This window comes from Harpia harpyja, chromosome 4, assembly GCF_026419915.1.
Source record: "Harpia harpyja isolate bHarHar1 chromosome 4, bHarHar1 primary haplotype, whole genome shotgun sequence".
NCBI lineage: Eukaryota > Metazoa > Chordata > Aves > Accipitriformes > Accipitridae > Harpia > Harpia harpyja.
The window spans coordinates 70,158,922-70,172,597 of NC_068943.1; the positions used below are offsets into that span (position 1 = coordinate 70,158,922).

Sequence of the window (13,676 nt, forward strand, 5' to 3'; positions counted from 1 at the left end):
ACGCGCCTGAGGGGTCTCGTAGGGTGGGCTCGGCTACCTCCCAGGGCAGACTTATACCCAAGGAAGTCGAAGCTGGATGTGGCTCACAGTAATGAAATGAAAGCGTTAAGCGAAGCAGGGGCCGGGCCCGGGCCGGGCGCAGCCGTTAACGGCCGGTTCCGCCCCGCAGCGGCCGCTGCGCCCGGCCCGGCCCCCGCCCGGGGTACGGCACCTGGGGGCGGAGCGACAGCGGGGCGGGGCCGGTCCGCGCCGGGTGGGAGGAGCCAGGCTGTGAAGAGGGGGGCGGCCCCGGAGCGGTGCTGCCGGGATGGGAACTTGAGAGGAGAGCGAGTTCGTGTCCGGAGGAGCCCGGTTGCGGTCTCCCGCGGGGGGTTGTGCCCGCCATGGAGCCGGTAACCAGGTGGAGCCCGAAGCAAGTGGTGGACTGGACGAAGGGTGAGAGAGGGAGCCGGTCCGACCGGGTTTGCGCCGCGGGAACTTTCCGGCGTCGGGCTCGGGGGTGACCCGCCGCCCGCCGCGGCTTCTCTTCCCGTAGCCGGGCTCCCCGGTGGGGCGAGCGGGGCCTTTGCCAGCGCCTCAGCCCCGGCTACGTGGCTGCCCCGCCGGCTGAGCCCCGAGACACCCCCGGCGTGTGCTGCTTGGGGGTTGCTTGTTACCTTCCCTCCCGACTTACCTCCACACCTGGTAGCGCGCTTGGGCGTACGTCGCGTTGTGGGTTTTGGTTTTTTGGTTTTTTTTTTTGTTTGGTTTGGGTTTTTTTGTTTGGTTTTTTTGGACGTGGGGAAGGGGGAAGGTGAGTTTTGCACCGGGCTGGCTCGGGGTGCAGGTATGTGCAGTGGGGTCTCCTCAGGGCTCGGTCCCCTTCTTCTGGGGTCGCGCTGGCCGGTGTGCTTGCGCAGAGGTAGTAGTGACTGTTCTCCTTCAGGCAGGTAGTTGATCGGTGGAAGTTAACTTCCAGCTTTCCAAGCAAAAGCCACTCGCTGGTCGAAAAAAAGTTAAGCAAAAACTTTATAAACTAGCTCAAGTAAGCAAGAACTCTTAATCCTGCTTGACGGTGATGGGATTAAAACGCCGGGCTCCCGCTCGGAGAGCTGAATAGCAGCCCCTTCGCCCGTCTGTCCGTCCGTCGATCCCTGCCAGCCCTCGTCTCCCGTGTGTGCGCGCTTGTTTCTCGCCCTCTCCCGCCTATCAAAACTTCGTACTCTGCTTCGAGGTTTGTTCACGATGTCGGCAGAGCTGCGGAAAGCCTCAGCGGGACTGGCGGGTGAAGGGAAGCTCCGTCCGGCTCCGGGAAGCTCTGTGGTGGGAGACGGAGAAGGTGGGGACGGAGCGGGTGGTGGGTGGTGCCCGTGAGGTGCCCCGTTCCTGCCCCGGGGGACCTCTGCAGTGTTGGGTGTCTTCGGGTTTTTCCTTGAAGGCAGATTAAAGCTCAGTTTTGTCAACTCTGGTCGGACCCTGTGCGTGGTTTCTGAATGCCGATTGGGATATTGCTCTCGCAGTTGCCGCTCTGCAGGGAATAAATCAAAAGGGAGTTAGCTAGGAGTTAGGTGAGGGACTTAAGAAATGTACTTCTGTCTTCTCGTACGACTACGTTTTAGCGTGATTGTCTTTCGTTACATAAAGTATTTTCACAGGCTTTGTTGGAGTTGAAGTTGATGCGAAGTTAGGAATGTTTTCAGAGGAGAAAATTTCCCTGGATTAGGAGTAGCGTTTACTTGCAGCAGCCATTACCCCTCTGTCTCAGGACCATAATGCCGATTAGACTGCGTGCCTGCGGTCAGCGCTTGGCAGTAGTTCGGCCCAAGACTGAGGCAAATTTGGAAAGCAGGCTCATGTTTTCATACAGTGCGAGATGGATACTCCCAGCCCTCCTGAGCGTGAACATGTGCATGGAGGGGCCGGTGCCAGTGAGGGACCGTCCAAGCAGCCTTTGTGAGAAGAGGATTCCAGGCAAACGTGCTGTGAAGTTATGCGTTAACATACAAATAACTTCCAGAGAAAGAGCACTTTTTTTTCAAATTGGTATTGGTTTAAACAGGAGTGCATTGTTCCAATGAAATAAGCTTTTTGCTTTGGCATGTGGAATATTTATATAATGCTTTTCCCTCATTGTGTTTTTTCTCTTGGGCACTGAAAGTTTGTTACCTTGCCAGATTAAAGAGTAAACCTGCTAATCATTTTAAAAGGCTTTATTATACTTAGGCATGCTTGGCTTGCTTTCTTGCATAATTTATTTTACTTGCAGGTTCCTTGAACAGGGATCTCTTTAGCTGGACCCTCAATTAGTGTTATGCAGAATAATTTGAGGGCTGGCTGTAGTTGGGAGGTGGATCTTCTGACTAATGCAAACACGTGTCCTTTGAAATGCAAAGGAATAAATTAAAGACTGCTGGTGACTTTTGTTTCTGCTGTTGTTTTTCAGTTTCTAGGTAAGCTTTTGACCTCTTTGGTGCACAGCGTCATTTTATGTCACTCCTTGCATGACAAGACTGTAATAAAGAAATAAGATGCGGAAAATTTTTCTTTATGGTTACGATTTCATCTCTGCACATTAAAAGTGACACTGTAATAGCTAGCTAACAGCCTTATTAGCACAATATTTCATAGTTTGGTTTTTTTTTAAATCTGAAATGGTTATTTACTGTGTAGTTCACAACCACTGGATTTTATGTTTGATCAAAGACCAATATCTGTATTTTACCTTATGAATATTATATTTAATTCTCAAGGTTAGTTTTATAAAACAAGTGATTGGAGGGGAGCTTATGCCATTTGTTTTCTTACACGTGCTATCTAGGGAGGGTGAGAGCATGATCTTCACTGAACTGGTCAAGCTGGTGATATCTGCTGCCTCTAGTTAGTGCTGTGGTGCCATGGAGATGTATTCTAGAATGACATAAATAACTGTGATGGGAGATGCCAGCTCTCAGTGGGGAGATTGTTTTGCAGATAATGATGCGTGCTTATTGTACAACGATAAAAATATCGTGAAAAAATGTAGAGAGTAGCAGAGAAGTGGTCTGATTTAATCCATTTTAATATTCAATGTAAAAATGAGAATATTTTTCCAGGAACCTTTTTTTTCCTTCCAAATCTTTTTACAGTCAAACACCTATAAATTGATTTTTTTAAATTTTTAAATAACTTTTCCAAACCAAAAGAAGCATGGAAACTTCCCCGTGTTCCATGAAACAAACCCCAAAAAACAAAGTCCAGAAGTAAGCTGTGTGACCACTGCTAGACAGTTAGCTTATTTGCTCTTGGTGAACATGCCTTTTTTTTTTTTGTGAAGTGGCTTTTGAACTAACTTTTTTTTAACAGTTGTTATCCTGAAGGGTTTTGTTCTGTCATTTTGAGCTGTTCGCTCCTAGGTAAATACTGTAAATAGCATTTATCTAGAATTTAAAATAGAACCTATCAAGAATTAGTAAGCTGAACATAAGTATTTTTAGATTTTTGTAGTCGGGTTTTAAATAAAAAGTGGTCTGTTCATTGTTACCAACAACAGCTGATACAAAACGCAGTTGCTTGTGTTCTGCTAATTTAGACTAGAATGCTGCTATTTTTTGCGAACAAGGGTGTTTTTTCTGGCAGAGGGTGCTGTACTGACAGTAGCAGGCTATGTAGCTCATAAGAGTTGGTCTAGTTAAACTAAAGCTGCTGAGGAAGTTGCGCTTTTACTTGCTAGCAATTTTCTGTGTAGGCGAGATGTTTTTCAAGCTTTGACCAAGGATGTGATGACTTCTTAGCTACAGCATCAGTGTTTGAAAACTATATTTGATATTTTTATAAGCACCTCCTCAATTTCTGTCTAGAAGAAGTGATGGTGTAGTTATATGTTTCTCTTGCAGCACGATACAAATTCAGATAATATTTAGGGGCCACATTCATCCTTGAAAAGGTACTTCTTTGGCTAGGATGCTGTGTTGATTTGACTTGTGGCAGGGTTGACATGGAGTTTATGCTCTTTGAAATATATAGCCTGTAGTGTTTTCCTGACTATACTGAGAAGACATGCTTGGGTTTTTTTCTTTTCGTTTGTTTGGAGGTTTTTTTTTTTTTTTTTTTAGCGAGTTGATCCTTGGGGTATAAACTAACATCTGGACGGTGTTGCGGTTGACCTGCAGGCTTGCTTCTGTGCAGGCTAAGATGCTTATGGGCTCAAAGTCCTCACCTGTATCTCTTGGCACTGCTTTGTGCGCATGCAAGACTGAATTCCCCCAGAGCCCCTCAATAGGGATCCCTGCAGTTATTCAGGTTATTGTGGGACAGGTGTATGGCCATGGAAGTTGTAGCACATCTGCAGTATGCTGCTGGTATTTGTTTGATTGTGGGGTTTGATTGTGGGCTTGCAGTCTTCTGGGCTATCCTGGGTGCAGAAACCAGCAATAACCTGTTTAGTTCCATAGAGCTGTTCATATGGAGAAATATCTAGCCCAAAAGTGTCTTAATTTTACTGATGTAGCAACAATTTGAAGGAAATTGAGTGATCCAATGATGTGGAGAAATTTTCTATGGTCTCAGAAGCCCCTGGCTACTGAAAACCCCACAGCTAAGGTCATTCCTCAAAAGATGTGAGGGGGAAGAAAGCTTGCATATGGGATAGAGCCTCCTGTGTGAGAAATGTCACTGTCTTATTAGAGAACATTGATGTGCCTTCTCTTTGTTTGCTGTAGCCTGATCTGTCTTTTCCCCCTGCCCCCAGGCCTCACATACTTATGTGAGTTGTGACTTCAAGCCAAATTTTACACGGTAAAGACAGTTTGACGCGCTTGTGGTTAGAAGCCTCCGTTGTTGTGAGGCTCCATTACAATTTGGCCTTTGTCCCTGTAGCTGTAGACTTGGCTAGCTGGGGATCATGCGTTTGCTTTGGTCTCTTTATTGCACTCCAGGTTCTGTTATTCCCTTCCTCAGTAGTTCATGGATATCACTTATTCCTGTGCCTGTTATATCATGAAATACTCTGATTTCCATTCCTGGTAAAGCTTTTGGGCAACTATGTCTATTTATAGGTATGCCTGGGACAAGAGGGAGAAATATCCTAATTTATTAATAGTTAGCAATTAATTGTGAGGGCCTGATGTTCTTTTTTTAGAGCTATCTTGCTTACCCAGGGAGATTTCAACAAGGTCAGTCAAGTTAACTGTGTGCTCTGGGAGCTGCAAACTATAGCTGGCTTTTAGAAACAGTTATGGGTAATACATGGCACTGGAGTTATTTTTTTAGCCTTCCTTTCCTTTTAGCTACTCTCAGGTGAATGCTGTTGTGTTCAAATTATTTGCAAAAATCTAACACTAAGACAACCCTGGTTATTTTTTGAGACAGAGTATTTTGCCTTCAGTGAAGAAGAATAGAGAGTTGCCCATAACTGGGGCTGCAGAAGAATCTCTTTCCTCTGTTTACCTGGTCACTTAAAAAATAGTTCTATAGAGTATTTGTTAAATAGGTCAGAAAATGACATTGAATAACCACTCTTTGCAGATCTCAGCTGAAATTCTGAATATAGCTGGCCTATAATGTTTTACTAGCAAAAGGTGAATATACTAAATACCTCTGTTTATTTGTGGGTTGAAACAGAATAAAATGTTGCACAATGAGTTTGTACTACTGCAGTCTTAAAATTATTAATTCATTGTTGCTAAGATCAGTGAATGTGTATGAAAAAAATAAACCAAAGTTAGCCTCTGTGTTCATGTGACTAGATCGTGTTTTCGTGTTTTTTTGCCATTGCACTTTCTTGAGCTGCTTGTGGGTTCTGTGATTTTTTTTTAATTTGCCCTGCCCCGAGCTTTTCATGTTCACAGCCAGCTCTGTTTATTTGCCAGTAAGTTGCTGTTCAAACTATTTTAACCAAACATCAGAAAGTCTGAAAGTTGAATGCTGTCAGCATAATGTCTGGAGAAGTGACATTTAAAGTGCTAAAATCACAATAGGCATTAGTGGAAAGTTGATTGTAACCTTTGTAGAGGAATGTGGTGAAACTCTGACAATGAACTTTAGGTATACAAGGTATATTTAGGTAGTACCTGAACATAGGTAGTCGTGTTAAGAGCAAAGATGCTTGCTCAGTATTAACCAACTAGAGATGTAAGGTGGTATACTTATTAAGAGAAATTTCTTCTAACTGCTCAGTAGAAGATGCAGAGATTGGCCAGTAGGTTGGTTGCTTTTTTCTTTGTTCCTTTAAAGATTTTCCTTGAGTGACAGGAAGTCATTTGTATCTGTTGTTGGAGACTTCTGTAGGAAAAGCCTCATTTTTGATGAAAAGTTGTGTGTGTGTCAGATTTTCATAACTCTTGTTATGTGTTCATTCCTTGCACTTCCATCTGGGACCCCATGTTTTCAGCACGTAAATCCTCTTGGCCAAGGATCATGCCCCTCTCTGTCTGTACACTGTCTAGCATGCTGCAAGAGCTAAGGGAAGACAAAGTACAGGGCACTGGATAAAATGCATGTTGAAATTTGTCATGATGTTTTATTTTCTTAAGTGAAAGACCCTGACAAAGGTGCTTATCCAACACATGCAACTAGGTGAATTGCAGTTACAAGTGATGTGTGCATACAGCCTGTCAGCAAGTATTCAAAAGTATGTGGGGGTTTTTGGGTGCTGTTTGTTCTGTCCTTTTGATTTCTTAAATCTAAACTTCTGGATTGCCTGGTTTAAGTCATGGTCTAACAGATGAGCTTCTTCCAGGTACATCAAACAGATGATGACTAGTGACAGTTAGGGATTGCAGAACAAGTGGCAAGACTGCTCAGTTTTTGGTTTGCTACATCATCTTAGGAAAAGATTTTCACTTACAGGGAAGCTTCACACAGAAGGTATGTTAATGGAGGGAAGCTTCACACAGAAGGTATGTTAATGAATAAGTCCAAACAGTGGCTCTGTGAATTAAGTGGGAAAAGCTGATTACCACGGTGTTTTTTTCCATAAAAGCGATGATATTGGCCTCAATTTGTACCTTGCATTTTCCCAACAAGGTCGCGCAGTCAGGCCTCGCCTACCTGGAGGGATGGTGTTTCTGCAGTGTCTCCTTGTTCGGTCTTCCACATATCCCAAATATATTGGTCCTGTCAAAAGAAGGAGGTGGTGGGGTACTGACGTTTTCAAGGCTAACCTGGGGGGAGGAAAGGAAGGGTGGATAGGAGTTAATGGAGCTGGAGCCTCTATAGCAACCTCTCACATATTTACAGTAGTTCTTCAGGACCCAGGTTCTTGTGGTTGTGGGACTGCTCGCAGATCATAGTGTGTTTGTCCACAGGGCTGCAGTAAGAGATAGGAAATTCAAATAAAAATGCTGTTTGACTGTGGATCTCTGCCTGATGTTAGGCAGGGTATACAGTCCTTTTGTCATTTGGGCTCTCATTACCAGAGTGAGATGACTTTGGAGTCTAAGGCTATCATTCAGATCCCTGGGCCACACTTCCTTTGCATGAGGAAATTGCCTGCAGGTTTGCATATGCCTGCCCCTATCTTTTCAGAGCACAAGCAATAACATTTCACAGCTTGGAGAATCTGCGGGAGGTACACTGATTCAGCCTCATCTGTTTCACTGGCTTTAAACATTCATTACCTATTAAAATAGATATTTATGATATTACAAAATGTAGCTAATTTTCATCAAACATCACACATGCTGGACGAAACCAAGCATCTGTGTTTCATTTGTTGAGATCAAATCACTGACCTCCGTAACATTGGTCTACAGGCATGCATTCGGTATCTGGCCAAAATATGTTATAATATTGCATCAGTGCTGAGTTCATGTAGTTTCTTGTACGTGCTTCTCTGATACCCTTTTACATGAGGACAGTTCTTTGTCACTGTAGTGACAAAACCTCTTTATTTTTTTGGACTGTTTCTTATACTAGTAGTTAGGTGTAGGTAAGCAAAGTGTCTGGTGTGCTGTTGCAATCAAAGCTCTGTGGCATAAATGTGATCTTATCTTGCTCCTTGATCAAAGGAAAGAACTCCATTTGAAACTTAATTGGTGCTCATCAAGGGCTAAGGCTTCTGCTAAAGCAAGTGTTGGTACATGCTTCTAGGCTAACGATCCTTATGTCTCTTGTGTGCAAAATGTATGTTGCTTAGGTTGCCATCCTTTTATCATTAATATCTTTCGTTATCCCACAGAGTCTTATATTACTGGAATGAAGTTTGCTGGGTGAATGTATTATGAAAAGCTTTGCAATATGCCCATTTTGTCATTAATAAAAGATATCTTGTCTGGTACAGATGCTTTCCTAGCCAGAACAGAAGGGAAGGGCTCAAGGTATTCCCTCCTTTGGGTATATTACGAGTGTAGCGGGACAGTGAGGCAGGCTGGTTAAGGGCTTCTGTTGGGCTTTCTAGCTTTCGTAGCTTGTAAAAGACCCTTATCTAATAAGAGAGTATTTCTGCCTTCTGTTGTGATATTACTGCTATTGCCTGTTCCAAAGATGCTTTGTTCTGAGCTTCAGGTCTTGGCAGTACTTTTTTCTTCCTCCTGAACTAGCATTGTGAAAGAGCTGTGTCCTTGCATTGTGGGCCAAAAGACAACCCTTTGGTGACAGGTGGACATGTAAATAGAAGAATGAAAATCTACCAGTCTCATTGGGACAGCAATATCATAACTTCAGTGCCTTGAAAATTTAATTTTGAGTTGGCTGCTATCCCACTGCTGCAGCAGGCAGAAAGCTGTACCTGAGCAGGTATGTTAACACTGCATTGCTGAGAAGATGTGTGCTTGGCTGTGGGGGTGGGGAGGGAGAAGGGAACAGTAAGGGATGAAGACTTTTTTTTTTTTTTTCTCCTCCTATGTAGGACTTCCCCTGAGGAAGGAGGGCTATAAGAACAAGTTCAGACATGCCTGAAGAATGTGGACCGAAAAACGTGTGCAGGGACCAGAGGATGGAGCTGTGCTGGGGAGAGTATTGTAGAGGAAAAGTGGGAACCTAGTGAAATGCAGATGCCTTCTCTGACATGAGTGTTTTTGTTTTTTGTTTTTCTTTTCTGAGTAGTTCTAATGGTGATGCATATTCATTGCTTCACTCGCCCATCCTTTGCAAGGTGTAGGATTCTTGCCCTTTGTATTGTGTTAGCTTCAGCAAACAGAATTTTAAAAGGACTATGGCAAAACAGAAAACCTAGTAATTGTTGGCATTTCTAACGCAAGCTGTAATGGAAACTTCAGAAGAAAGAGGAGACGAAAGATAAATATGCTATAAATTCTGGGTGCTTAAGTTTTTTTTTTTCTTTAAAATTTGTAGTCTCTGTGTAAATGTAAAAGCATCATAGTTATTTCCTTGTATTTAAAAACAATCTTTCATCTTTTTTCTAACTATACATCATTCACACTATTTCAGACAATAACACTAAATAAATAAATCCATATGTGATCAAAACAAGAACTTGGAAATCAAACCTGCCAATAACACTTTTATTTCTTGCTGGTTTTGGTTGTATCTCACAATAACATGTGTTAGACATCACTGCATTAAAAAAAAATTAGGAACACAGTTTGCCCTCAGTTATGATTAGGATTTAATGGTAATCTCAGAGGAACATGTAATATTGGCATTTGACCAAGAATGAGATTAATTGCTTATTTGGGAGGGTAGGTGTGGGTTTGCAGCAGTGCTGAAGCTGGAGCATTAAAATGGACTGAGGTGGATGCTGTGGTTCCATAGCAGGTACTCGCTGGCAGTGGGGGCTCTCAGGATTAAGACATGATTAATTTAGATGTCTATATGCTTGTTATAGTCACCAGAGCCTAGAGAGTGGCTCAGCAGATCTTGCGCTCGGTGTCTGTTTTGGGGCGAGTTGAATCATGCTCTGGGCTCCATCGATTACTGAGTAGGTCTCCATTGAGTATCTTGGGAGTTCAAGCATGCCAGTCTCCAACCACGTTAATCCCATGATGCCTGCAGCAGGGGAAGAAAACTTGCAGGCCCTGGTTCAATGTTGTATCTAGCGGATCCTCCTTTATCCATTGGTCACCTGAGAACTGCTCATGACAAGAAATGAGGGGGCATCCTCATTTAAAAACTATGTGTATGCTTGCTTAAGAAAATAGACCATGGCTGCATTTAGAGTTGTTGTATATCAGATGCCTATTGACTAGCAGTCTTCCAAAAGAGTTGTTGAATGTAATCAGTGTGATCTGTATGTGGGAGAGCTGTAATTATATCTTGTGCTATTCAGCATCTGATGAAAAATTTGGTATATTTTAACACAGAGTTCTTAAAATACTGCATGTTAGAGTCATAGCAGATGCAAGTGTGATAATAACTGACCTCTTCTGTCCTTTCTGCTTTGTCTGTCTCCAGGGCAGTGCCTTTGATTGGTGGATTACCTTGTAAAGCTATGTAGAAAGATGAGCAGCACCAAGTGCTATTGCACAAAAAGGCAGCATCTAACAATTGTAATTGTATTGCGGTAGCTGATACTTTTTAGATTGTTGTGGTGTAATTAGAAACACTTGGAGCAACCTTCTGGGGCTACTTTAGTTTCTTTTTACAGCAGAAACCGTCCTATCTTATGGTGCTATCCCTGATGGGAAACCAGTTGGAAAATGATTTTTTTCCATTGATGTTGCTGGAACCAAACCTTTGAAGTAGCTAGTCTTGAATATTTTGAGAAGCTGTTTAATATTTTGTCTCCTTAGACCACATCACAGTGCCTAGGTTCCCAACTAGTGAGCATCTCTGGTGTATAAAATTGTCTCTTGAAACAGGGCAATTGACAGCTGGACACTGGAATGTGGCCATAGTACCACTAGCAACACTGTATGTCAGCTTTTAGTGTAGTAAGATTAGTACTGGCTTTCTCAGGGCAGTGTATTTGGAGAGGAGTTTGAGCTCCCAGTAGAGTCTGTCTCATGCTAGGCATGCCTGGAGACTTTTGTTGAGCTGTCATTCACAGAAGCACTCATTTCCCAGATTGTCAGCTTGTATGTACGCTTACAAGTTTTGCTCAAATTAACATGGCTTGGTTGCTGCAGAATACTGAATGGACTGTGTGGTTTCTAACCCATGTATAACTGAGCATAATGCATGTAATTTTATTGTCCAGTGTCATCCTCAGTTTTCCAAGGATTAAGAGTGTTTTGAAATGATAGTTGGAAACTTAGTTAATTATCTCGTGGCTTTACTGAAATATATTTTGCTCTTTAATATTCCTCTCTGTCACTGGGTGTTCTCAAAAATCTGTTAACTTTTGAAAACTAGTTTTCTATTAATATCTAAAGTATTTTCATTCTGTCTGCAGCATTCCCCTAGCAGTTTTGTTAGCCATATATGTGAGGGCCCTGCCTAGAGATGCTTCTGGCACCTAGGAATTATGCACTCCCTGGAAGCTGCACCAATAAAGTTGTATTCTGTAACATCTTTCCAGAAAAACCTAAACCAAACAAAACCCAATTTAGCTTGAGATGCTGTGAGAAAGAAGCAAGTAGCCATCAATTGAATTGACTGACTTCCCTACAAATATCTGATGGTGCTTTGCTGTGCCTTAAAAGTATCAGACTTGTTTGGAGCTTCCGCAGAGGGTCAGAAATATCTTGTTGCTACCCTACTAAGAGAGTGGAATATCTGCTCATGCTCTTGCCTCTTCATAATCACAAAAAAGACTTTATGGGGATGTCAGATGGAGTGGCTGAGACAGATATCGGGCTCTTTCCTGCCCTCCTCTGTTCCACTTTACATCTGGGAAGGAGGTAGGGCTCCTGGTCAGGTTGACGGTATTTTAGACTTGTGTATGATTCAGACAGAGCCCTCAGTCAGCTTTGCCACTGTTGATCTTGGATGGCTTTGTCTTTCTTACAGCTAGGGTGTTGCACTTGAACTCGGGTGAGGTCTCTGCTATTTTAGGAAGTAGCATCATCACTTCACACATAACTGGGGCTGTAAGATGACATGGAATAATGAAAATGTGTCAGGCAGCTAATTGTTTGAAGCAATTGCTTTAGGTGTTTAAAGCAATTATAAAAATATGGGGAAGCTGAGAGATTTGGTGATTGACTGCGCAGTTGATAAACCTTGTTTCTTGACACAGTCTGTTCAAAGGAAGCTGAGATGCTTCAGTGATATGCTTTAAAACACCTATTGTATTGGGTGCCTCAAGGCAGGTCTCCCCTGTCGCTGGGACAATGCTTATTGGCATGTTTTGCTGCTGCAAAATTTTGGTCTTTTTTTTTTTTTTTGTCTAGCTAGGAGTGCTAACTGTTTTGGTCTTTTCTTCTCCCCTCTCTGCTGTTGCCTTTATTGCTTCAAATGTATGCTGGCTGCTTTCACTCTGAGAACTTTGTGGACAGGCCTTCCAGCCTTGCTCTGCACATCTTAGAATCATAGAATCATTTAGGTTGGAAAAGATCTTCCCTCGTCTGTTCTTGGGAACTGAGTGGTTACTTTACCTGAACACCTTTAAGATTTCTGATCCTTTTCACATTGCTGCAAAGCCCTACTCAAAGCTGTCAGCTGTGATGGCATCAACCTTCCCAGCCCTTTGCAAGTGAAGGACAATGGCTAGTGCAGTGAAATGATCGCCTGTCCAGCGGGGCGGAGTGTCATTCCTCATCTTCTCTTCCTCTCTCTGTTTCAAGCTCCCTTTGGACAGGAGTTGGGATTTCTGTTCTTTGGTCTTGAGGCTCCTTGTGTGTCCTGGCTCATGGAAGGGGCTCTGATGTGCTATATAAAATAATGCAAACAATAACTTTTAAGAAGCTAGAATTCCTGATGTAAATGTTGTGGGAATTTTTAACATGAAGTAATGTATGCATCCAAGTAATGACAGTGTCTCTTAGGATAATCCAGTAGCGACTCCTGGGGATCTGTCCTTGATGGGAAGAGGTATGTACCATCAGCATTTTTCTGTTAATGTCATTCAGCTCGCTATGACATATTAATGTGATTAGCAGGTGCTGATGGCTGGTGATTCTCATGTGCCCATACTTGTGCCTCCCTGGTGACTGTGAGACTGTAAGGTGCTAGTCATAAATGTTTTGTAACAGTGTAGGAAGTTGTCATCTAAAAGGCTGGCTATCTGGCAACTACATCAGCTGTTGCCTTACAGCAAACTGCTCCCTGACTAGCTCATGGGTGTAACAGTAATCAGAGTGTTTGCAAGGGTACATACACAAAGGAGAGGCAGATGTGAGTAATGGACCTTGCTGCAATAAGCCAAAACAGTTCCACATGGTGGTGTGAGAAGGCAGCCAAACCAAATTAAAGGGATCACACCATTTCTTCTTGGGAGCCAAGAGGCAGGCAGTTTTGCAATGTTCCCTCTTGTTTCCACTGTGGGAACAGGCATCAGAGTGTTAATTACCAGAGTTCAAGAAAAGGAGCTCTTGTGACTAATGAACTACTCCTTCAACCACAAATACCTTGAAACTCTTAAAAGGCAAGCTCTTAATTGCATGTTTGAGATGAAGGCCCTAGGGCAGGGGGTTGTTGGGCCATATTAACCACATAAAGTTGTCAAGCACAGAGGCTTCATGTGCTAGAGACACAAACAAGTAATGTAGAGTGTACTGTTACTGCTTTTAGAAAATGAAATTACTTTGTGCTTGATCTGTTGAAGGACAGTATTTATTTTTAGGGTCAGCAAAGGCTTTTTTTTTTTTTTTAACTTGATAAGGAGTATAAAAATTACTCTTAGTGCAAAGATGTTGACCTATTTTCCCCACGGAAGAGGC

General features: G+C 42.9%; 1 protein-coding gene across 1 annotated transcript in view; it reads left to right on the forward strand.

Moving 5' to 3' along the window:
• The first annotated feature begins 234 nt into the window (after positions 1-234).
• CNKSR3 (CNKSR family member 3) overlaps positions 235-13,676 on the forward strand; it is a 64,424-nt gene continuing 50,982 nt past the window's right edge. Inside the window, exon 1 of the mRNA XM_052784676.1 lies at positions 235-435. Coding sequence (XP_052640636.1) covers positions 384-435 — 52 coding nt within the window. The 5' untranslated portion in view covers positions 235-383. The remainder of the gene's footprint in view (positions 436-13,676) is intronic.